General features: G+C 41.8%; 1 protein-coding gene across 4 annotated transcripts in view; it reads right to left on the reverse strand.

The window, feature by feature from the left end:
- reck (reversion-inducing-cysteine-rich protein with kazal motifs) overlaps window positions 1–23,994 on the reverse strand; it is a 261,283-nt gene that overhangs the window by 124,545 nt on the left and 112,744 nt on the right. For all 4 annotated transcript variants that reach the window (XM_041190606.1, XM_041190607.1, XM_041190609.1 and 1 more), the window contains 2 exons: window positions 9,750–9,835; window positions 2,458–2,516 (listed from right to left, as the gene is read on the reverse strand). In XM_041190606.1, coding sequence (XP_041046540.1) covers window positions 2,458–2,516; window positions 9,750–9,822 — 132 coding nt within the window. In that variant the 5' untranslated portion in view covers window positions 9,823–9,835. The remainder of the gene's footprint in view (window positions 1–2,457; window positions 2,517–9,749; window positions 9,836–23,994) is intronic.

Below are 23,994 nucleotides of genomic sequence, written 5' to 3' on the forward strand. Positions count from 1 at the left end.
CAGAAGATCATAATTGTTTGGAATGGAGGAGCCATAGAGCCTACGCTTGTTCCTATTTTTTATGTATTTTTGATCTTAAATTGTTCACACAGATTAGAAAGAATTACTGCATGCTTGCATGACATTTTGCCCCAAGAGCAACAGAAGGTTCTTCAATTTTATATAACACTCAAGAATCTCTATAAAGTCCTGTTTTGTTTTCTAATTATACATATGATTTGAAGATGGGTTCATAGACCAATGCCAAAGTTTACGGATGAGAACAAATTACAGGGCAACTCAAACTACAAGGTAGCAGACAAAAGGATACAGACAGATTAGTGCAGTGGTCAGATAGGCTCAATGCACAGAAATGTGAAAGTATGTTCTGGGAAACATATTTAATGGACAGTTATCCTTAAATAATCAGCCTCAGTAGAAGAGCAAAGAGATCTCCAGGGATGATGCAGGTACAAAGATCATTAAATGTGGGAATGCAGGTTGAAGAGGCCATTAATAGGCAAATGAGAGCCTGTGTATTATATATTCTTCTTCTTGAGTTTTCTGCCCAAAAGCACCATGACCTCCACCTGTCATCTAGCCAACTGAGCCAAACAGCCTCTCAAGGAGTCAGAGTTGCTGTGGCAACATAGACTTGTACTTGCATGTTGTAGTCTGGAGCTATGGATAGTGATGGTAGAGGCTTCAATTTCTTTCCATCACATATCTGACCAGGAACTTCTCCTGCTCTTACCATCTGCCACTGGTGTACTTTGGAAGGATTTAAAAGTTGATACTCAGCCCGTTTGCTCACATTATGAATGCACCTTCCTTGGCCATCAAGTGCTGGAGTGGGACTTGAACCCAGAGCTTCTGGCTCAGGGTCAGGGATGCTACCAACTGCACCTCAAGACCTCTCTTTTATATATACGGCTGTTTAATGTAAAGGAAATTAATGTTAAATTTGTGAAAGCCATTGTTTACAATAAAGTTGGGCTTTTGCATGTAGTTCTGGACATCCCATTATAGGCAAGATATTAAAATCATGGAAAGGGTATGGGAAAGATTTTGAGGAGATACCAGGAGCATGAGATTTTACTTAAGAAAACTTGACAAATTAGGGCTTTTACCGCTGGAAGTTTGAGGTTTAGGAGAGCTCATTAGAGGTTACGAAAGATTGAAATAATGAAAGATTGTTTCTGCTGAATGGGGAATCAGGGGAAAGATTATTATAAGGCGACTGGAAAGTTTGAATTCCCCTACCTGTTAAGGACTCTTAGAACATAGAATTTGAAGAAGAAATGGGAGAGAAATAGAAAGCAAATTCCAAAATATCAATTCGATTAGCCAGATTGTATTTCCCTGAATATAAGCTACTTATCCTTTAGAAAACAATGGTTATATCTACTTCAACAAAGGAGAGGGGGGGCCCTAATAACCCCCTGCTTTGAAATGACTCTTTGCTTTGACATACGTTCTAACATTTCCGGCAAGCACTGCCCTGGTGTTACCATCGAGTGGCTTGCAAGGATGTTTCAAGAACATCAAAAGTCAACCAGATATTGTTCTTTCTTGAAGGGCATTAGTGAACCAGTTCAGTTTTCATTACGATAAGGCAGCTTTCATGGTGATTCTTCTGGTTCTAGCCCACAAATTACCAGACGTATTGAATTCAATCTCACACTTTGCCACAATGGGTTGCTAAACCATGTCAGGATCTATACGTAACCATATTCAATATATAGCAACTTTTGACTTGCTAAACTTCATGAGACACTTCGCAGGGACAAAAACAGATAGTCGTTTGGAACACAGAACATAAGTATTGCTGAGAAAAGAGACATGTCAAAGCTTTTCATCTTGCACTTATCCGGACACTTTCTCAAGAATATCAATATATCTTATACTTATTTTTGCAAAGTGTCCTGCTGAGTGCAAGACAAAAAAGCTTCTATGTCTCTTTTTTCAGTGATTGTAGAGAATTAGAGGATATCAACGCAAGAACAGTAAAGAAAGAGATATAGCAAGGGAGAGCAACTTAGGGAGTCTTAGAGAGTGTAGATCCATGATGTCTGGTGAATTTATCACTGAAGGTGAGGCAGATGGAGGAGAGGGAATGCAAATATCATCAGAGTCAAAGAGCTCAGAGGACATGCAATAATATGTAAGGCTGGAGGAGGCCACAGATTTAGGGTATTAGTGAGGCTGCAGAGATCCCAATCGGATCTGGTGAGTTCTGCTGCTAATTTGACAGCAAGGTGCACACAGTTGTAAGTGTTATCCATGTCAGGAGGGTAAGATATGAGGTTGAAGGGGCAGCCATCAGAGGCAGAAGCATAGGCAAGGGAGGAAATCAGGGGCACAGAAGAGAAAGTCAATTAATAACCATCACTAAATTAATTTAACCTCAAATAGTTAAATTGCAGTGAATAAAACCAGTTTCATCAAGATTACTTAAAAACTATCCAAAGGTTATACCTGATCACAGGCGTCTCTGCAAATTGGATACTCTCTTGCTTGGTAACAACATGATACTTCTGTAAAATTTAAAAACAAGGATAGAATATCAAATGTTAGAGATCTTCAATAAAGTTTCTCTAATGTACACATTGTTTCTGTTCGATGCCAGTCTGCTTAGACTGGTAAACAACTTCAAATGTACAAAAGAAGCTTCTAATGATCATGAACTTTGCACGAATACACCCATGTCGAATTCAAAGTTAATTCAGTCTGCTCCGTTTCCAATCACACTGAACTTTAACAGTACATCTGTGGATAATATTGTACACATCACATATGAATAGTGTAGTCAATATTAGTGGTACAAAGGGTTATGCAAGTGATAAACATGCTTATCATATAAATGGGGTGGCAAGGATTCATAAATATTTTGAAGTGGGTGTCAGTCTCGTGTACGTAGGTTACATTTTATAATATAGTGTTCTGCATGAAACATAATTTTCAAGTTTGCCACAATTAGTTGGCTAATTCCCTTAAAATCACTAACTGATTCAGCTTCCAGCTAACTGTGGGTAAGATAAATTCCTTCTCCTTAATGCGTAATCTACATTTTTCTTAAGTTAGGTATTTTGTTTACAGCTCAATTTTCTGTAAAGAGGTTTGCAATTGACCTTCTGAAGGAATTTATTATTTTAGAAGATCAAGTTAGTTTAAAATAATGAAAAGTGGAGTCTAGTGAACTGTAATGTTACATTATTATATTTAGTGCTCTGTTTTCCAGCATATTTCTTCTGTGGAAGAATAAAATCAGCTCCAGCTTGCCAACGAAAGTTGAATGGCAATGTTGATTTGGCCCAACTCAGAAACTTGAAAAGGATTGCGAAGGACCCTCCATATGTCAACAGATTAAGCCAAGGGCACCAATGGGGAGAATTGTATGAAAGCTGCATCAAATATCAATGTGTATTTCATGAGCTCTACCAAGTCATCTGCACTAGGAATAGCCAATTTAACAGGCAAAGCTAAGTATTAGAGCAAAAACTACAAAGTGGAGTTCTTTTTACCCCTGCAGAAGGACATAGCATGCAGAGAAGTGGAGGATAATTCCATTTAAAAATTATCCCTAGCACCAGGACAAGATGGCACTACCCCACAAAAGGTTGAGGGATACAAGGACACTCGCTGCTTTTCTTCAAATTGTTCCACAAGAGTTTTTACATTTACTTGAAAATATTTTAATGTCCATCCAAAAGACGGCATTCACTCAGTAATGTATTAGAATGTAAAGGTTTGAACTTATAACCCTTCTGATTCAGAGGCACAAGTGCCACCAACAAATTAAAGCTGATACACACATTGGAATTTACAACCCATCACAATGGTATTATGCAATAGGTTAAAAAAAAGTAATCTGCAGCTCGAGATGAAATTCAGAAATTACCATATACAGAAATATTTTAGAATATCAATAAATGGTTGGCTGTTAAAAGCAAACACCTAAATTTTCTTCAGCTATTTTATTTGTTAGGACAGTGCCACTAGGCTTGTCCTGAAATATTTTGTAAAGAAGCAAGCTTGCAAAGTAATACAACAGAAAATTGTATCCTGGTATCAGCTTTAATCTGTTGGTGACACTTGTGCCTCTGAATCAGAAGATTATAAGTTCAACCCTTTACATTCTAATACATTATTGGGTGAATGCTATCTTTTGAATGGACATTAAAATGTTTTCAAGTGAATGTAAAAGCTCTCATGGCACAATTTGAAGAAAAGCAGGGAGTTGTCCTTGTGTTCCTCAACCTTTTTGTGGTGTCACAGTGTCCTAGCAGTACTCTCCTAACAAATAAAACAGCTGTAGAAAATAGCAAAATACAGCAGAAGCTGGGAATATGAAATAAAAATATGAAATGCTGGAAAACACTCAAGTCAGGAAGAGTCTTTGGAGAAAGGAAAAATGATACTTGGTGTTTTCAGGCATATGATCTTCGTCAGAACAGATGGCAACATAACTTTCTAAGACTACATATCAACCATTTTATATAATAAACATGGAAATGTTTTACAGAATGCTTAATGAGTAAAGGCTTGTAAAATCTGAAACTGAGCCGTTCTACGAAATGAAGTTAAAAGCAAAATACTGCATATGCTGGAAATCTGAAATAAACACAGAAAATGCTGGAAAAACTCAGCAGGTCTGACAGCATCTGTGGAAAGAGAAACAGAGTTGATATTTTGAGTCTGTATGACCCTTCTTCAGAGCTCTGCTACAAAATGAAGTGCTGTCCAAAGCATTTAGTAACATATTGGTATTATCATCAAGTGTACTCTGCAGAAATCGTTCAATGGTAATAAAAAATCATCTGTGCAATTTGTGCAAAGTAAATCAACTTGGATAGGCAATAAGACATACAATTAAACCAGCGTTTTAATCACCTGTGCTTCATCCATTAAAATGTTTCTCAAAAGTCATCTCTTTAACATAGCTTTTAGGCAATCCTCATAACTCTCACTTCTAAGTTTCACAATCATTTTCATAATGCCTATGAGGTGCCTTTGGACTCACTATTTTTAAACACTGCAAAAGATACTATATGAACGCAAATTGATTAATTGTGGATCCTAGAAAAGCCAGTGGCACCTGTTTTCAAAGAAAGCAAAATGAAAAGTTATCAATATTAAGTGAGGCTTTAACAGGCTGCACCCAACACTTTTATTGCCAATTTTGTCTCTGAAAAGAATCTTGTGCGTGCACTGTTGTAATAGTGTCCCAAGTGTATCCAATAATATGAGCTACCTGGATAGGATTACTAACTCAAGCAGGAAATACTCTAAAAATGCAAAAGGACTAGCCAAAAATGAGGTCCACATCCATTATCCAGGTAGGCAAATCAAACCTCAACACTGAGACGTACCATGATTCTAGCATCCTGAATACAGCCTGCAACTACGGTTGGTACCAAATCAAAGTTTGGCTGTATTCAGTAATGAAAAAAATACTGAAGATAACAACACATTTCCTTAGGGTTCCTTGCATACAGGAAATATACCACAGCTTTGAAAGGCACAATACATCACAAACAGACAAAGATGATTAAAAAAAAATAGGGGAGCTGTGCTGTGTTTAAGAGCTTCTTGAAGATGGGGTACGAGGCAGAAAACCAGCATGAGGGAGAATGCAGTCAGGGATAAGTATAGAGAGTGATGGTAGGATAAACCTTTAATTGATGGAGCAGAGGGAACTGAGAACAAGCAATATCCCAGTGACAGTGACGTAGTATTGGAGGTCTTTCAAAGAAAAATGGGGGGAGCATCAAGAAATGTAGCTAAAGAGCATTCAGAAAGACTGTGGAGGGATTTGTAAATTAGGATAACGACCTTTAAAGGGGAAACAGGGAGCCAGTGGAATTTGGTAAGGAAGGGTTGATGGATGGTGGAGCTTTGTGTGGAAAATGATATGGGTTGCAGCTTCCTGAATAAGATGGCATTTGCAAAGGATGGAAGCAGGCAAGATTGAGGGGGGCATTTTGGAAGCAAACCATTGTGGTAATAAAAGCATTCAGAGTTTCTGCAGTAATGAAATAGACACAGAAGTACAGACAAAGATGAGCAACATTCCAAAGGTGAAAGAAAGTAGTATTGGCCATGGATAAAATATGCAGCTCTGGATTTGACATAAGCACTAACAGGGGAAATTAATGGCATCAAGCAAGAGCCACAATGCTAGGAAGATCTGAACAGGAAGGTTTCAGTTTTACTGACATGGACCTGGATCAAATTTCAACTCATTCAGGACCTCATATCAGACAGGCAGTGTAAAAGTAAAGCAATCTTCACAGTCATCAGTATCTCGAAACAAGGATGACATTTGCCAGGCTTTGCTATGTGTGTTCCCTCAGGTGGCTCAGTAGGCCAATCCTGGAGCCACAGGTCTTCGTGTAGAGAGAACGAGTGGTCCTGAGGAAGGGGGTTTCTCGAGCCAGGGTCCTGCTCTCCTTTCATGTTTGTTGCTTCTCCATAGCAGAGTTTATGCAGTCAGTTTCTGTCCCAAATTCAAGAGCTCAATGACCATCAGGCATCCTTCACCTATATGGAGACTTGTGGCGAGAAACCTCCAGATTCACAGCTCCGTCTCTGACGCCACTTGTCCGTCACCATAAGGATCACTAACCGAGGACTGCATGTGTCGTCATTTAGCATGAGAAAATCAGTGCACAGCCAGCAACTGAACTATCTTGATGGGTTGGCAATCTTGAACCAAAAGCTGTGAAGACAGATGAAGGTTGCAGTGGGATTCACACTCTCCAAAGCAATAAGCTTGATTTCAAGAGGTATTATTGTACATGCAGGTCTAAATAAATGTCATGCTTGCAGATGCTGTCATTAGTGAGAAGTATGTAAATGAAGAAGAAAGAATCAAGGGTGCAGACCAGAGGCAACATTGGAAGCACAGGAGGAGAAACCCCTGCAGGATATTGTTTTTTGATAAATATACCAGTGGCAGCACAGTAATGTATAATGTTACAAGCCCAGCTGATGTTAACACTGGACAAGTCAGGACCCAGAGTGAAATCTGACTCAAGCAATCCTAATTTTTTTTGAAACCGTGGAGGAAATTTACTGAACAAATTCACAGGAGGCTAATGAACTTTTAACTGAAAGAATAAAACATTTATTAGACAAGAAAAATGAACTAAATTACACCAGACCAAAAAAGTTAGAAAGATCTTATACAAACACAAGAATTAGATTTGAATATTCACCATTCCTTTACCCCAGCTATATATTTACAGGCACATACAAATTAGGCAAGGTAAAACAAATTATCATATCTATCTTGTATTCCAATATTCAGGGTAAGTATGCGGCACATGTGGATTAACAGATGAACCGTGCTCAGACACACCACACTCCAAAGTAAATGACAGATGTGACCAAAGCAGATTCCATGGATCTCTCAATAACCCACCCAGCTGCTTCTCATACAGTGAGCTAACTAGTCTCACTGAAACTTTGCCTCTCACACGAGGGTCTCCAATCTCCACATTTGAAGAATTTGCCTTGGAATCAACTCTCACTCGAATGGCTTCAACAAGGATCCAGCTCCATGATTTTAATCTTCTGGGCTTCCTTTCCCCTGGACCTCCGTGTACACTCAAACTTCACCTTCCACGCACAATTTCAGATCTTTGGCTGCATCAAGCAGAACACCATTGCTTCAAAAGGCCTGCAGTAAGGAGTCACCAACTTCCGGCTGTCTCCTCGAATTTTCAGGGCTTCTCTCAAGGCCACTTTTCTTCAAGTCTGCTCCCCACATCTCTTTCTTTAACTCGGAGCCTATTTCCCTGCTCCTTTCTTTTAACTTGACTTAACAGAACCTGTTTCTGGTCCCTGTCCTTGTCCCTTACCCGGGACTGTCTTCTGGGACCTCTTTCTAACCCCCGTCTTTGGCCTGCCTGGAACCTTCTCCTGGGACCACTTTCGGTCCCACTCCCTAGTCAGATGGGATGTTCCCCCATCCCCTCCCTGTGTCCTGCTCCCTGGGACACCTTCCTTCTAATGGTGCTCTGGTTCCAGGTCACCTGGCCTGCAGTTTTGCAATGTTTCACTTCTTTGCTTCCTTTTCCCTCCACACAGGTGCATAGGGCTGGTACCCAGCCTAAAGAAGGTAAAAGACACCACCTACACAGGTGCAGCTATTTCCCAGCCGGCACATGTGCGCAAGGCCCAAACTACGTTAAAAAACCTGCAGTGCTGATTTAAAAATCAAAGTAAGTTTTCGTGTTTTATCACATTATGGTCAATGGAGATCAAAGAATGGAGTAACCAACAATTGCAAAGGCAGCACGAAACTCAAGGAGGGACAGCTAACTACGGTCAAAGTCACACAGGATGCTGTCTTTGATCAGAATTATCTCAACATTGCAACAGAGCAGAAGCTTTACAGTGCCTGATGGGAGAAACGATTTTTTCATTAGACTACAACAATACGCTCAATGAGAAAATGGAAAAGACTTTTCTTTTCAAAATGGGGTGTGATGACTCCAATTTTAAAGACTCAGGGATAGTAGCAAAAGATAGGAAGAGATTGATATCAATAAGCCCTGAACCCAATGAGAAAAGATAATGCATATTAGACTGAAAGCCATGTTCTATCATGACAATTGTCCTTCAACAGGACCTGACCACTTGTTACAAATGAGGTTTACATTATGTTTCAGGACTGCATTTCGTGCTAAATAAGAAACAAAGGGGGCATGGGACTTGTTCTGAAGTCTGCCTAAAAAGAGGCCTGGGTGATGTGGCCGTTAAAGATTAAAGATTGTTTGCTGGAAAGAGTGGGTAAGGTGTTCACACTTGGAGACAATGACAACAGCATGTGCATTTACAGTAGACAGACTGCTAGTCTCCAAAGTCCCAGGGAGATGTTGAGAATGTTGGGTTGTAAACATTTATGCTTTAATCTGTCTATTTACTTCCAAGTTAAAAGAGAGTTGGGGTGTCTAGGAAAACTAATCAGTATTTCTACCTGGATACAAGGCCCATGTGATTCATGCTGTCATGAAGATGGGCTTCGAGGGGGAAGAGTTTTTAAGATATTCCTGAAACTCTCAGACATAGTTAGTCTGCCAGAATCTGAGAGAGGGGAAACAGCTAGAAGTCGAATGTCTGTATGGTTCAGCATGTAGGAATGTAGGTGAGAGCTTGCACTCGGTTTGAAAAGGCCAAATTGGAGAGGATTTAAAATGAGGCTGGAAGATTTGCCAAGCTTGTGCTAGAGGGAGAATCTCTAGGAAAAACCCTCACTACAAAAAACAGTTCTGGGATTAAAAGTTAGCAAGCTGGGAAAGGAAAAGAACAGACGTAAACCCTTAAGGGCTAAGAATCATTCTGGACCGGGTCAAGGGAAATCGAATGACTACTTATGGGACAGCATAAAGTATACCTGTAAAGTGGTTCCTTCGGTTGTGTTAAAAGTAAAAGGGGAAAATTCTGCTCTGTAATTTAACGTATACATTGCCTATGAAAAGTGTTTAGTCAATAGTGCTTGTAGTCTTCTTGTTATAGTAAAAGTCTTCAAACATGAAATTGCAAGCAAGAATTCAAACCATCAAAAGGAATGACAAGAGACTCTCAAGAGGTGTTAGTTTGTGTACACACACACACACACACATATACACATACACACATAGTATGAGTTCTCCAATTTTGCCCATCTGTGACCTGATTTTACTTCTGGTGTATATGTGGAAGGCAAGAATAATCAGGAATAAGGCCAACGTTGAACTGCTCTACACAAGAGCAACACATACCTTCAGCTCCACATCTGAAGATCTTCAGTACCAAAAATAGTAATGGAACTGCTAGGGTGTTGCAGTGGGCCATGAGGAAAAAGTCACTGCAAAACAGGATATACTTTCATTAGTAACTAGCCATTTTAGAGTGTCCATAAATATATTACATGTCGTTCTGCATTTCAAATTACAATAATACTGGATTAGATTATGACATATCCCACAGATACACAACCCATCCATTGCAGTGTTCACAGTAAACTGGAGAATATGCTGCATGTAATGATAGGAGGGTTATATTTTGTAATGTAAAATGTAGGAATCAAGTGTATCTGTGGCTAATCTGGTCTGTCCTTTTAAGGGCAAAAATTCAAATTGCTTTATTGAACACAGCCCAAGATCAGTCAGCATTAAATTTTGCTTTTTAACACAACTTACAGGTTGAAATCTGGTTAGTTTTAGGCTACAGCTGAGGCACACCTATCGGTGAGATGGTTTGGCATCTATAATAAAAACAAGTTGCCCAGAGAGCATTGCTTTACTCTGCAATGGAATGGTAGACTTGGTTTCCTGGACACAATATCATTGAACCAAAAATGAAGAAAGAGGAAAGGGAAAACAGTTATAATACAAGGGTGCAGCTTTTGCATTAAGGTAAATAGTTTAATAGAGATAAATAGCTTCAAAGTAATAAATTGTGACTCCATTTAAGAATATCGCTGTTGCCAAGGTAATGCTCAATGTGACTTATGAACTTAGAACAACAGGGTGGAATTTACAAAATAGATTCTGATGATAGAATTATTCAATCCACCTTCGATCATATCCAAAATTATTTTTAAAAATTCCCTCATTGCATTTGCTAGGAGAAGTCCTCAGTGGGATAGGGTAAATCTGAATTTAAGCCAGAATCTTAATGTTTCTGTGGCCGTGTTGACTGATGCACATAACTAGCTAGGCAGGGAAGTGTACTGAATGGGAAACATTGGTACTTGACAAGGCTGACCACACCATCCTCCTCTAACACCTTTCCACTTTCATCCAGCTTTGGGGGGGTGGGGGGGTGCGGGTGGGACTGCTCTCATACATCTATACAACATAAAAATTAGGAAAAGGAGTAGGCCATTCGGCCCCTTGGGTCTACTCTGCCATTTGATCAAGGCTTCAACTCGACTTTCCTGTCTATCCCTATACCCTTAGACTCTCTTGTCAATCAAGAATCTAATGCTGCCTTAAAAATTCAATGACCCTGCCTCCACTGCTCTCTGGGGAAGAGGGTTCCACAGGCTCACAACCCTCCGAAAAAAATTCTCATCTGTCTTAAATGGGAGAACCCTTATTTTTAAATTAGTTCTAGTCTCGCACACTTAGGATCTGATGTGTTTCAATAAGATCGCTTCTCATTGTTCTAAATTCCAAGGATACAGGCCCAACCTGTCCAAGCTTTCCTCATAAGTTAACCGTCCCCTGGCCATCCTAGTAATCAGTCGAGTGAACCTTCCTTGAACTGCTTCTGGTGCAATAATATCCATTTTTAAATAAGGAGATTAAAACCGCACACAGTACTCCAGATGTGGTCTCGCCAATGCCCTGTTCAACTGTAGCAAAACATCTCAACTTTTATATTCCAATTCCCTTGCAATAAATTATAACAGTCCTTTTGCCTTCTTAATCACTTGCTGTACCTAGATGCTAACTTTTTGTGATTCATGTACCAGGATGCCCAGGTCCCTCTGTACTTCAGAGTTCCGCAATTGCTCTCCATTTAAATAATATACAGCTTTTCTATTCTTACTGCCAAATTGGACAAGCTCACATTTTCCCACGTTATACTCCTTCCCACATTATGCATAGTACTCTAGATGTGGTCTCACCTGGTTCCATTTTTATCTAATCGTAGCCAGAGAATCACTCGCAATGGCTTTTCTTCCTGTTGTCGCACCATTACCTCCGGTGTCGCCCAAGGATCTATCCTTAGCCCCCTATTCCTTATCTACATGCTGCCCCTTAGTGATATCATTCAAAGGCACCAGATTAGTTTACAGGTGACAGCCAGAGCTCTACCTCACCACCACCTCTCCAAACTCCTCCGTTGTTGCTAAACTATCAGACCACCTAGCTGACATCCAATACCAGATGAGCAGAAATTTCCTCCAATTAAACATTGGGAAGACTGTTACCGTTTTTGGGCCCCACTCCAGTTTCGATTCTCTAGCTACCGACTCTATCCCTCTCCTTGGCAATAGTCGAGATTAAGCAAGTCTGTTCACCACCTTGGTGTCACATTTGACCCTGAAATGAGCTTCCAACCTCATTCATACCATCACTAAGACCTCCTGTTCCACCTTTGTACACCAGCCAATTTGCCATTGAAACCCTCATTCATGTCTTCATTACTGCTAGACTCGACTATTACAATGCACTCCTGGCTTGTCTCCTACATTCTCATAAAACTTGAGATAATCTGAAACTCTGCTGCCCATGTCTTAACTTACGTCCACCTATAACCCCTGTTCTCACTGACCTACATTGAGTCCCTGTCAAGCAATGGCTTGATTTTAAAATTCTCATCCTTGTTTTCAAGTCCTTTCATGGTCTTGCAACTTCCTATCCATTTAATCTCCTTCAGCCCCACAACACTCCAAGATATCTGCGCTCCTCCAATTCTGGCCTCTCGTGCATTCTCAATTTTAATTGGTCTACCATTGGTGGCTGTGCCTTCAGTTGCCTTGTCCCCCCAGCTCTGGAATATCTTCCCTACAGCTCTCCACCTCACTTTCCTCCTTTAAAACACTCCTTAAAACCTAGCTCTTTGATGAAGCTTTTGGCTATCTGATCTAATATCTCCTTATGTGGCTCAACATCATACTTTGATGATGTTCCTGCAAAGCACCTTGGAATATTTCATAAAAGCAAAATACTGCGGATGCTGGAAATCTGAAACAAAAACAAAAATAGCTGGAAAAGCTCAGCAGGTCTGACAGCATCTGCGGAGAGGAATACAGTTAACATTTCGAGTCCGTATGATTCTTCTTCAGAACTAAGGAAAAATAGAAATGAAATGAAATATAAGCTGGTTGAGGGAGGTGGGACAAGTTGAGCTGGATAGAGGGCCAGTGATAGGTGGAAGCAAAGAAGAGATAGCCAAAGATGTCATAGACAAAAGGACAAAGGGGCCACGTCAATTCGCAGACACTTCCTCCTACCTCCCCCTGGACCATGACTCCACCACTGAACATTAAGCCATTGTTTCCAGGACTGTCACTGACCTTATCTCCTCTGGAGATCTTCCCTCCACAGCTTCCAACCTCATGGTCTCCCAACCTCGGACGGCCCACTTCTACCTCCTACCCAAAATCCACAAACAGCACTGTTCCGGCAGACCGATCATGTCAGCCTGTTCCTGCCCCACGGAACTCATTTCTCGTTATCTTGACTCCCTTCTCTCTCCCCTTGTCCAGTCCCTTCCCATCTACATCCATGATTCATCTGACACCCTACATCATATCAACAATATCCAGTTCCCTGGTCCCAAATGCCTCCTCTTCACCATGGACGTCCAAGCCCTCTACACCTCCATCCCCTACCAGGATGGTCTGAGCGCTTGCCGCTTCTTCCTCGAACAGAGGCCCGAACAATCCCCATCCACCACCACTCTCCTCCGTCTGGCTGAACTTGTTCTCTCACTGAACAATTTCTCCTTACACTCGTCTCACTTCCTTCAAATAAAAGGTGTGGCTATGGGTACCTGCATGGGCCCCAGTTATGCCTGTCTCTTTATGGGGTATGTGGAACATTCCTTGTTCCAATCCTACTCAGGCCCCCTCCCACAACTCGTTCCCTGGTACATCGATGATTACTTCGATGCTGCTTCATGCTCTCGTCTGGATCTGGAAAAATTTATTACTTTTGCTTCCAATTTCCACCCCTCCATCATTTTCACATGGTCCTTCCCTTCTGACACTTCCCTTCCCTTCCTTGACCTCTCTGTCTCAATTTCTGGTGATAGACTGTCCACCAATATTCATTACAAGCCTACTGACTTCCACAGCTACCTCGACTACAGCTCCTCACACCCCGCTTCCTGTAAGGACTCCATTCCATTCTCTCAGTTCCTTCGCCTCCGTTGCATCTGTTCCAATGATGCCAATTTCCAAAACAGTTCCTCTGACATGTCTTCCTTCTTCCTTAACTTAGGTTTTCCATCCACAGTGGTTGACAGGGCCTTCAACCATGTCCAGCCCATCTCTCGCACATCTGCCCTCACACCTTCCTCACCCTCTCAGAACCATGATAGGGTGCCCCTTGTCCTCGCTTATCACCCCACCAGCCTCCACATTCAAAGGACCATCCTCCGCCATTTCCGCCAACTCCAGCATGATGCCACCACCAAATACATTTTCCCTTCACCCCCCCTAGTCGGCATTCCATAGGGACTGTTCCCTCTGGGACATGCTGGTCCACTCCTCCATTACCCCCTACATCTCAAACCCCTCCCAAGGCACCTTCCCATGCAACCGCAGAAGGTGCAACCCCTGCCCCTTTACTTACCCCCTCCTCACCGTCCAAGGGCCTAAACACTCCTTTCAAGTGAAGCAGCACTTCACTTGCACTTCTCTCAATTTAGTCTACTGCATTCACTGCTCCTAATGCAGTCTCCTCTACATTGGAGAGACCAAACGCAGACTGGGTGACCGCTTTGCAAACCCCTTCAGTCTGTCCGCAACTATGACCCGGACTTCCCTGTTGCTTGCCATTTCAACCTGGTCTCATGCCCACATGTCCATCCTTAGCTTGCTGCAATGTTTCAGTGAAGCTCAACGCAAATTGGAGGAACAGTACCTCATCTTCCGATTAGGTACTTTGCAACCTTCCGGTCTTAACACCGAGTTCAACAACTTCAGATCATGAACTCTCTCCTCCATCCCCACCCCCTTTTTCCAATAATTTATATATTTTTATAATTTAATATATATTTTTCTTTTCCCAGCTATTTCTATTATTTTTAAATGTATTTCCAGTCATTGTTTTATCTCCATCTTTTAGCCCATTTCGATCCCTTCCCCCTACCCCACCCCCACTAGGGCCATCTGTCACTTGCTCATCCTGCTTTCTACCCTTAATGTCAGCATTAGCACATTCCATAGCTAATATCACCACCGTCAACACCCCTTTGTCCTTTTGGCTATGACATCTTTGGCAATCTCTTCTTTGCCTCCATCTATCACTGGCCCTCTATCCAGCTCTACCTGTCCCATCCCCCTCAACCAGCTTATATTTCATCTCATTTCTATTTTTCCTTAGTTCTGATGAAGAGTCATACGGACTCGAAACGTTAACTATATTCCTCTCCGCAGATGCTGCCAGACCTGCTGAGTTTTTCCAGCTATTTTTGTTGTTGTTGTTCTTGGAATATTTCATTATGTTCAAGGTGCTACATACTAATTGCAGAGCTCATAGATATGATAATTATAACTTAGAAAGTATTACAATGTGCTTTCACTTTGAAGTGAAGCCATCTTGGAAGAGACCTATTCAACAGGCTGCAAATGCAAACCCCAAAAAGGGTGAAAAATTATTTAACTTATCAGGTGATCTAGTCACCATAAGTCAGAGACTTACTTCAGAATCACCTGTGACATTGTGCAGAATAGGTTGGAAGATGTGCTATTCATAAAGAAAGGCTTGCATGTATATAGCAATCTTCATGACCACAGGATAACCCAAAGCGCTTCACAGACAATGAAGCACTTTTTCAAGTGCAATCACTGTTGTTATGCAAGAAAGACAAAAATATTATACAAAAAAAGTTTATCCCCTCCTAAAGTGTGGTTAATGTCTTTTTAAGGCTATAAAATCTAACTTAAGCACGGGATAGGTTCACACACAGGTCATCAAGCCTGCAAACATTGCGGCTCCAATATTTTTTGTTGCTGGAGAGGCGGTGCCTCAAAATTTTCTTAATGTTCCTCTGCCAGCTCTAAAGTGTGACAGTGCTTTCACCCAACACTTAATCAGCAACAACCTGCTCATCCATTCTGAGTTTGGGTTCTGCCAGGACTACTCAGTGCCAGACCTTATCACAGCCATGGTTCAAACATAGACAAAAGAGCTGAATTCAAGAGGTCAGAGTGAATGCCCTGCACATCAAGGCAACATTTGACTGAGTGCAGCACCAAGGAGCCCTAGAAAAATTGAAATCAATGGGAATCAAAGTGAAAAGCCTTCACTGGTTGGAGTTATAGGTGGCACAAAGGAAGATAGTTGTGACTGTTGGAAGCCAATCATCTCAGTCCCAGGACATCACTACAGGTATTTCTAGGCCCCCTAAAGCAATGTCCTAGACCCATCACCTTCAGATGCTTCAAAGGCCTTCTCTCCAACCTAAGGTCAGAAGTGGGGATGTTCACTGATGATTGCACAGTGTTTGATACAATTCACAACTCCTCAGATACTGAAGCATTCAGTGTCTAAATGCAGCAAGACCCTGACAACATTCAGTCTTGGGCTAATATGTTGCAAGTGACAGTCACATCACACAAGTGTCAGGCAATGACTATATTCAACAAAAGAGAATCTAACCATCTCCCCTTGACAATTACCATTGCTGACATCTCCACCATTAACATCCCTGGAGTTACCATTGACCAGAAACTTAAGTGGACCAGCCATATAAATATGTGATTAAGTGGAAGGCTGGAATTCTGTGGTGAGTAACTCACCTCCTGACTTCCCAAAGTCGGTTCACCACTTACAAGGCATGAGTCAGGAGCGTGATGCAATATTCTTCACTTAACCTGGATGAGTGCAGCTCCAACAACACTCAAAGAGCTCAATGCCATCCAAGGCAAAGCAGTCTGGTTGACTGGCATCCCATCCAGCACCTTCAACATTCACTCCCTCCACAACTAGTACATAGTGGCAGGAGTGTCTGTACCATATACAAAATGCACTGCAGCAGCTCACCAAGGCTCCTTCGACAGCACTTTTCAAACCTGCGACCTCTACCACTAAGAAAGAGGAGGGCAACAGATGCATGGAATTACTGCCACCTCAAGATTCCCTCCAAGATGCACACCACCCTGACTTGGAACTCAAATCACTTTTCCTTCACTGTCATCGGATCAAAATCCTGGAACTCCCTTCCTAACAACACAACACTATGGATGTAGCTACAGCACATGGACTGCGGCTGTTGAAGAAAGCAGCTCACTAATTTCTCAAGGACAATCAGGGATGGGCACTAAATGCTGGCCTGGCCAACAATGCCCACATCCCATGAATGAATTAAAAAAATTAATAGAAACAAAGAAAGATAGAAAATAGGAGTAGGTCATTTGGCCCTTTGATCCTATTCTGCTATTCAATATGATCACAGCTGATCCTCTATCTTAACACCATTTTCCTGTTTTCTCTCCATACCCTTTGATGCCTTTAGAATCCAGAAATCTATTTCCTTCTTAAATAGACTCAGCGACGCCCACCCATCTCCCCCACCGAACCTCCGGTGCCCATCCGGACCCCCCGACCTCTGATGCTCACATGCCACCCCTGACCTCTGATGCCCACCCAACCTCTGATGCCCCCCCCACCCACCCACCCACGACTTCCAATGCCATCCCGCCCATCCACCCCAACTTCCATAACCACCCTGCCCACCTGTGCCTCAAGTGTGATAGACATCTGAAATGCAACAGCCAGAAAATGCTGAAGTTTAAAATACAAAATCTGCTGATGTTGCTTATGGGAAGTGGAATCAGAGGTGCTGTTGTGTTACAACAATGGTGATATTATGCTGTATAGCGCATGACATCACACTAACTCTACAAGTCAAATTCTGTGCTTATTGCCTGATATTCTGGAATTCTTAACAGCATTTTGAGGATTCAATTCTATAACTCTGCCCACTATTCTATGAAAGCCGTAAATAAGTAGCCTTATCTTTAATATGTAGTCTATGTAGTTGACTTTTTACCTTTTACTTTTAGCGCTAAAACAAGTTAACAATGAATGTAACTTGTACTAATTAGAGAAAAGTACCAGGTCTTTAATAATACAAGAAAGGAGAGTGGTATTTTGCAGTACAGGAAGCAATCTTGGGCTCTTGTAGTATTGGGAAAACTGTCCTGGGACAAGGGTCCCAAAGTTTGCCATTAATTGCAAATTTTATGGTCCGGTACCTCTGTGGAGGGGGAAGTTGAAGTCTCACATGCCTCAAGAGGAGGAATGCCTTGGCTTTCTTCGTTTGCCAGCTATGAGGACAGGTACAGCAGCACAAATTTGAATGCTTTGAATAGAAAAATGCAACAGCAAATTCAGTGTTTTGTTCCTGAACATGCTTTGTCTCATCACAGTTGGCACTAATGAGATTGTTTACATTTTATAACCATGAACAGCTGTTGGTAAGCAAAGCCCACGTTTCATGTGACTTTTATCATGTTTAAAGAAAACTGTACTGAATTGAAGAAAAATACTGCATTAAAACCTGCTTACTTGATTCAATTTTTAGTTTTTAACAAGTCCATTCAATGACTTTAAAACTTCGAGTTAATTTTGTTTGTTTGACATGCTTCCTAATTTAGCAAAGCCAAAACAATTTTTATTGAAATAAATAAATCATTTCTAATTCAAATCCAAGAAAAGCTACAACAGTTATGGAAGTCTGGTATTTCTGAAGAGGGTCTTGTCTTAGTAACGGTGACCAAGAAAGCATTGTTGATTGTCGTAAAAACCCACCTAGTCCTTTAGGGAAGGAAAGTTGCAATCTTTACCCAGTCTGGCCCACATGTGACTCCAAATCCAAAGCATCATGGTTGACCTAGCAAGCCACTCAACTGTATCAAACCGCTCCAGAAAAGTCAAAAAGGAATAAAACCAGACAGATCACCAGCATCAATCTAAGCACCAGAAACAGCAACAGCTCACCCAGCCCTGTCGATCCTGCAAAGTCCTCCTTACTAGCATCTAAGGGTTTGTGCCAAAATTGGGAGAGCTGTCCCACAGACTAGCCAAGCAACAGGTTAACACAGTCATACTCTCAGAATTATACCTTACAGACACTATTCCCAGACAACACCATCTCTTGATATGTTCTGTCCCACTGACAGTGGTATACAGTCAGGAGGTAGTTGTCCTGGGAGTCCTAACATTGACTCCAAATCCCATGAAGTCTCATGGTATCAAGTCAAACATGGGCACGGAAACCCACCTACCATTACCCCCAAGATAACATTACTCCTCAATGTTGAACACCACTTGGAAGCAATGAGGATGGAAAAGGCACAGAATGTACTTTAGGTGGGGGCTTCAATGTTCATCACCAAGAATGGCTCAGTACTGACCAAGCCAGCCAAGTCTTAAATAATGTAGCTGCTAGACTGGGTCTGCAGCAGGTGGTGAGGGGAGCCAACAAGATAAGGCTGAAGCATTTGCAATCATTGTCTCCACAAATCTACCTGTTGCAGATGCATCTGTCCATGACAGTATTAGTAAGAATGACACTGCACAGTCCTTGGGTGGGATGGAAGTCCTGTCTTCGCATGCTTGTGTGGCACTATCACTATGCTGAATGGGCAGATTTCGAACAGGTCTAGCAACTCAAAACTAGGCATCCATTAAGTGCTTTGGACCACCAGCAGAATTGTGTTCAAACACAATCTGTAACCTCATGGCCCAACATGACCCCTACGGTACCATTACAATCAACCCTGGTTCAAAGAAGAATGCAGGAGGGCATGCCAGGAGCAGCACTAGGCATACCTAAAAATGAGATGTCATCCTAGTAAAGATAAAATACAGGACTACATGCACGTCAAACAGCATAAGCAACATGCAATAAACAGAGCTGCAAACCCACAGCAAATGGATCAGATCTAAGCTCTGCAGTCCTGCCTCATCCAGTCGTGTATGGTGGTGGACAATTAATGAACTAACAGGTGGAGTAGGTTCTACAAATATCCCATCCCTATGTGGCAGCATGGTAGTATTGTAACTAGACTAGTATTCCAAGGACCCAGGGTAATGCTCTGGGGGCCAGGGTTCGAATCCCACCATGGCAGATAGTGAAATTTGAATTCAATAAAAATCTGGAATTACAAGTCTGAAGATGACTCCAAGACCACTGCCAGTTGTTTTCTGGTTCGCTAAGGGAAGGAAATTTGCTGTCCTTGCCTGGTCTGATGTGACAGAAATTCTCATTACACAGGTGTGATAGACATCTGAAATGTAACAGCCATAAAATGCATGCACTTAATGTGGCTGATTCTTTAATGCCCTCTAAACAAGGGCCAGTGACACTCACATCCAGCGAATGAATAGAGAAATGATGAGGCAGCCCAGCACATTCAATGCAAAAGATAAGGATAAGCATTTCCAACAATCATCAGCCAGAAGTACCAAGAGAATAATCCATCTCGGCCTCCTCTGAAGGTCCCCAGCAGAAATGCCAGTCTTCTGCCAATTCAATTCACTCTACATGATATCAAGAAATGGCTGAAGGCACTGGATGCTGCAAAGGCTATGGAATCTGCCAATATTCCTGTGCTCTCCAAGCTGTTCTAATACAGCTACAACACTGGCATCATCAGCAATGTAATGGAAGGGGTCATCAACAGTGCTATCAAGTGGCACTTGCTTAGCAATAACCTGCTCACTGACCCTCAGTTTGGGTTCTGCCAGGGCCACTCAGCTCCTGACCTCATTACAACCTTGAGTCAAACAGGGACAAAAGAGCTGAACTCCAGAGGTGAGGCAGGAGTGACTGCCCTTGATTTCAAGGCAGTGTGTCACAGAGTGTGGCATCGGGGAACCCTAAACTGAAGCCAATGGGAATCAGGGGAAAAACTCTCCACTGACTGGAGTCATACATAGCACAAATGAAGATGGTTGTGATTGTTGGAGGTCAATCATTTCAGTCCCAGGACACCACTGCAGGAGTTCCTCAGAGCGGTGTCCAAGGCCCAAGCATCTTCAACTGTTTCATCAATAACCTTCCTTCCGTCATAAGGTCAGAAATGGGGATGTTCACTGATGATTTCATAATGTTCTGCATCATTCATGACTCCTCAGATACTGAAACAGTCCATGTCCATATGCAGCAAAACCTGAATAACATTCAGACTTGGGTTGATAAGTGGCAAGTTACATTTATGCCACACAATTGTCAGGCAATGACCACCTACAGCAAGAGCACATCTAACCATCTCTGCTTGACATTCAATGGCGTTACCATCACTGAATCCCCCATTATCAACATCCCGGAGGTTACCATTGACTAGAAACTTACTTGGACCAGCCATATAAATAATGTGGCTACAAGAGCAGGTCAAAGCCTGGGAATTCTGTGGCAAGTAACTCACGTCTCGACTCCCCAAAGCCTGTCCATCATCTACAAGGCACAAGTCAGGAGTGTGATGGAATACTCTCCACTTTCCTGGACGAAAGCAGCTCCACCAATGCTCAAGAAGCTCAATACCACCCAGGACAAAGCTGCCCACTTGACTGACACCCCATCCTCCACCTTCACCATTCACTCCCTCCACCACTGGCAGACAGTGGTGGCTTTGTGTACCATCTACAAGATGCACTACGACAATTCACTAAGGCTGCTTCAACAGCACCTTCCAAATGCAAGATCTCCACCATCTAGAAAGGCAGATTCATGGGTATACCACCACCTGGAAGTTCCCCTCCAAGTCAAACACCATCTTGACTCGAAACTAAATTACTGTTCCTTCATTGTCACTGGGTCGACATCCTGGAACATCCTTCCTAACAGTACTGTGGGTGGACTGCAGCAGTTCAAGGCAATGCCTCATCACCACCTTCTCAAGGGCAATTAAAGATGGACATTAAATACTGGCCTAGCTGGAGACACCTACATCCCATGAAAGGATTTTTAAAATTCCTTTGACATTTAAAAGCACTCAAACAAGCTTTACCTGAAAAAAGACTTTTGAAGACTTTGACACTAGCTTTAAAAGTGACTAAACAGAATGAATAGCAAGCGGAAGTAAACAGCCTGCTTTAAAAACCATTGATGGGTCTTGGCAAATTGTTCATCCTGCACATAAAAATCACACTGCAGGACTGCTTTCAGTTGATATTCTCAAAGGCTCTGGACATAAATACAAGTCAAGCCAAAGCTAAGGTCCTAAATCTCTTACACAAAATCTCAGAACAAGCCCCCCCTTGTTCTCAATCCAACTGCTCTGTCCTGTCCCTCCATAATTGTAAACACCTATCAAATCACTCCTTCAATTCCGCTGTTCTAGCAAAAATATCCCCAAGATCTAAAGTTGTTGAATGGGCTTATGGAAATTTATTAAATAAAAGGATGCAGCTATTTAATAAAATGTGTTTTTTGCCAGGATGCCTGAAATAAACAAAGGAAAATGGTAAATGTCTCAGGCAACCTTCATTAATGAGGAGGAAATCAAAACAGGGTTTTGTTAAAATGCATTATTTAAATAAGAATGGATAGCAAACAGTTTTCTGAAATATAATGAATAGTAGGAAATGTTATAGAAGTGGCCCAAAATGTATCATTTAATAGCAAATTGAAAAAAGATGGTACAATAATTATGAAGGAAGCAATAAGCACTGGACATTTAAAGTGGGAGGTGGCTCAGAGCAAATTATAGACTATGAAGATTAATCAATGAAAAAATAACTTGTTTGAGAAAAGGAGCAATGGGAGAAGGAGAAAAACTTCAAATTAGAGTGGAACAACACAGAAATGGGACCAAGGCCTGATTTTTGGCAGCGTTTTAACCTGAGGGTGGGTATGGGAGCACAGCAACAGCTTATGGATTGATTTCCTGCAATAATTCAATGTTAGGGAAGGCACTGGAACTTGGGAATGGCTCCAATGGGTGGCATCATTTTGTATGGTATATGATCAAAATTCAATACTCAAAAGGTGTAGGTGCAGCAAATAATCTGGTCACCACATTATAGGAAGGATGTAATTGCTCTGGAGAGAGTGCAGAGGAGGTTTACAAGAATGTTGCCAGGGTTAGAAAAGTGTAGCTATGAGGCGAGAATGGATATGTTGGGATTATTTTCCTTAGATCAAAGAAGACTGAGAGGTGACTTGATTGAGGTGCCCAAAATTATGAGGAGAATAGATAGAGTGGACAGGATAAAATTGTTTCCCTTGATGGAGAATTCTAGAACCAGGGGACATAGATTCAAGATAAGTAGCAGAAGGTGTAGGGGGGACATGAGGAAGAACTTTTTTACGCAGAGGTTAGTGGGTATCTAGAATTTGCTGCCCAAGTTGGTGGTAGAGGCAGAAACTCTAAACTCTTTTGAAAAGTACCTGGATCTGCACCAATAGTGCTGTAGCTGCAGGGCTATGGGCCGGTGCAGGAAGGTGGGATTAGAAAGAGCACCTAGGTGCCCTCGGGCTGGCATGGACAAGATGGGTCGAATGGCCTCCTTCTCTGCTGTAACTTTTCTATGGTTCTAATGTTATCATTTATTGCAAGGTGAATTGAATACAAGAGTACAGGGCATTGGTGAGACCACATCTGGAATAGTGTGTGCAATACTGGTCTCCTTATTCAAGGAAAGATGTAAATGCATTAGCAGTTCAGAGAAGGTTTACTAGATGAATACCTGGAACGGGTGGGTTGTCTTATGAGGAAAGGCTGGATGGGCTTGTCTTATATCCGCTGGAGGTTAGAAGAGTAAGAGGCGACTTGATTGAAACATATAAAATCCTGAGAGGACTTGACAGGGCGGATGGGGAAAAGATACTTCCTCATGTGGGAGCATCTAGAACCCAATGTTACAAAATAAGGGGTTGCACGTTTAGTATGGGGATGAGGAAAAAAATTTTCTCTAAGAATTGTGAAACTTTGGAATTATCTTCCTCAAAAGGTGGTTAAAGCAGAATCCTTGAATATCTTTAAGACAGAGGTAGATAGATTTTTGATAAGGCTGGTGGGGGGGGGGGGGGAATTGGGGTAGGCAGGAATGTAAAGTCCAGGTTAAAATCAAATCAGCCATGATCTTAGTGAATGGCGCAGCATGCTCAAGGGGCTGAGTGGCCTACTCCTGCCCCTAATTCGTATATAAGATAAATAACAAACTACACAACAGTAGAAAATAAGCAATGCTCCTTTGTCAAAACTTATTACATTTGAAAAAGAAATACAACAGGTCAACCAGGTTGCTACTCCATAGAGCATCTTGCATGGTAATTAACAAAGATGAAGTCAAAAATCTTGTAAGAAAATTCATACTCTTTCAAAGTTAT

This window comes from Carcharodon carcharias, chromosome 6 (genome assembly GCF_017639515.1).
Source record: "Carcharodon carcharias isolate sCarCar2 chromosome 6, sCarCar2.pri, whole genome shotgun sequence".
Lineage (NCBI taxonomy): Eukaryota > Metazoa > Chordata > Chondrichthyes > Lamniformes > Lamnidae > Carcharodon > Carcharodon carcharias.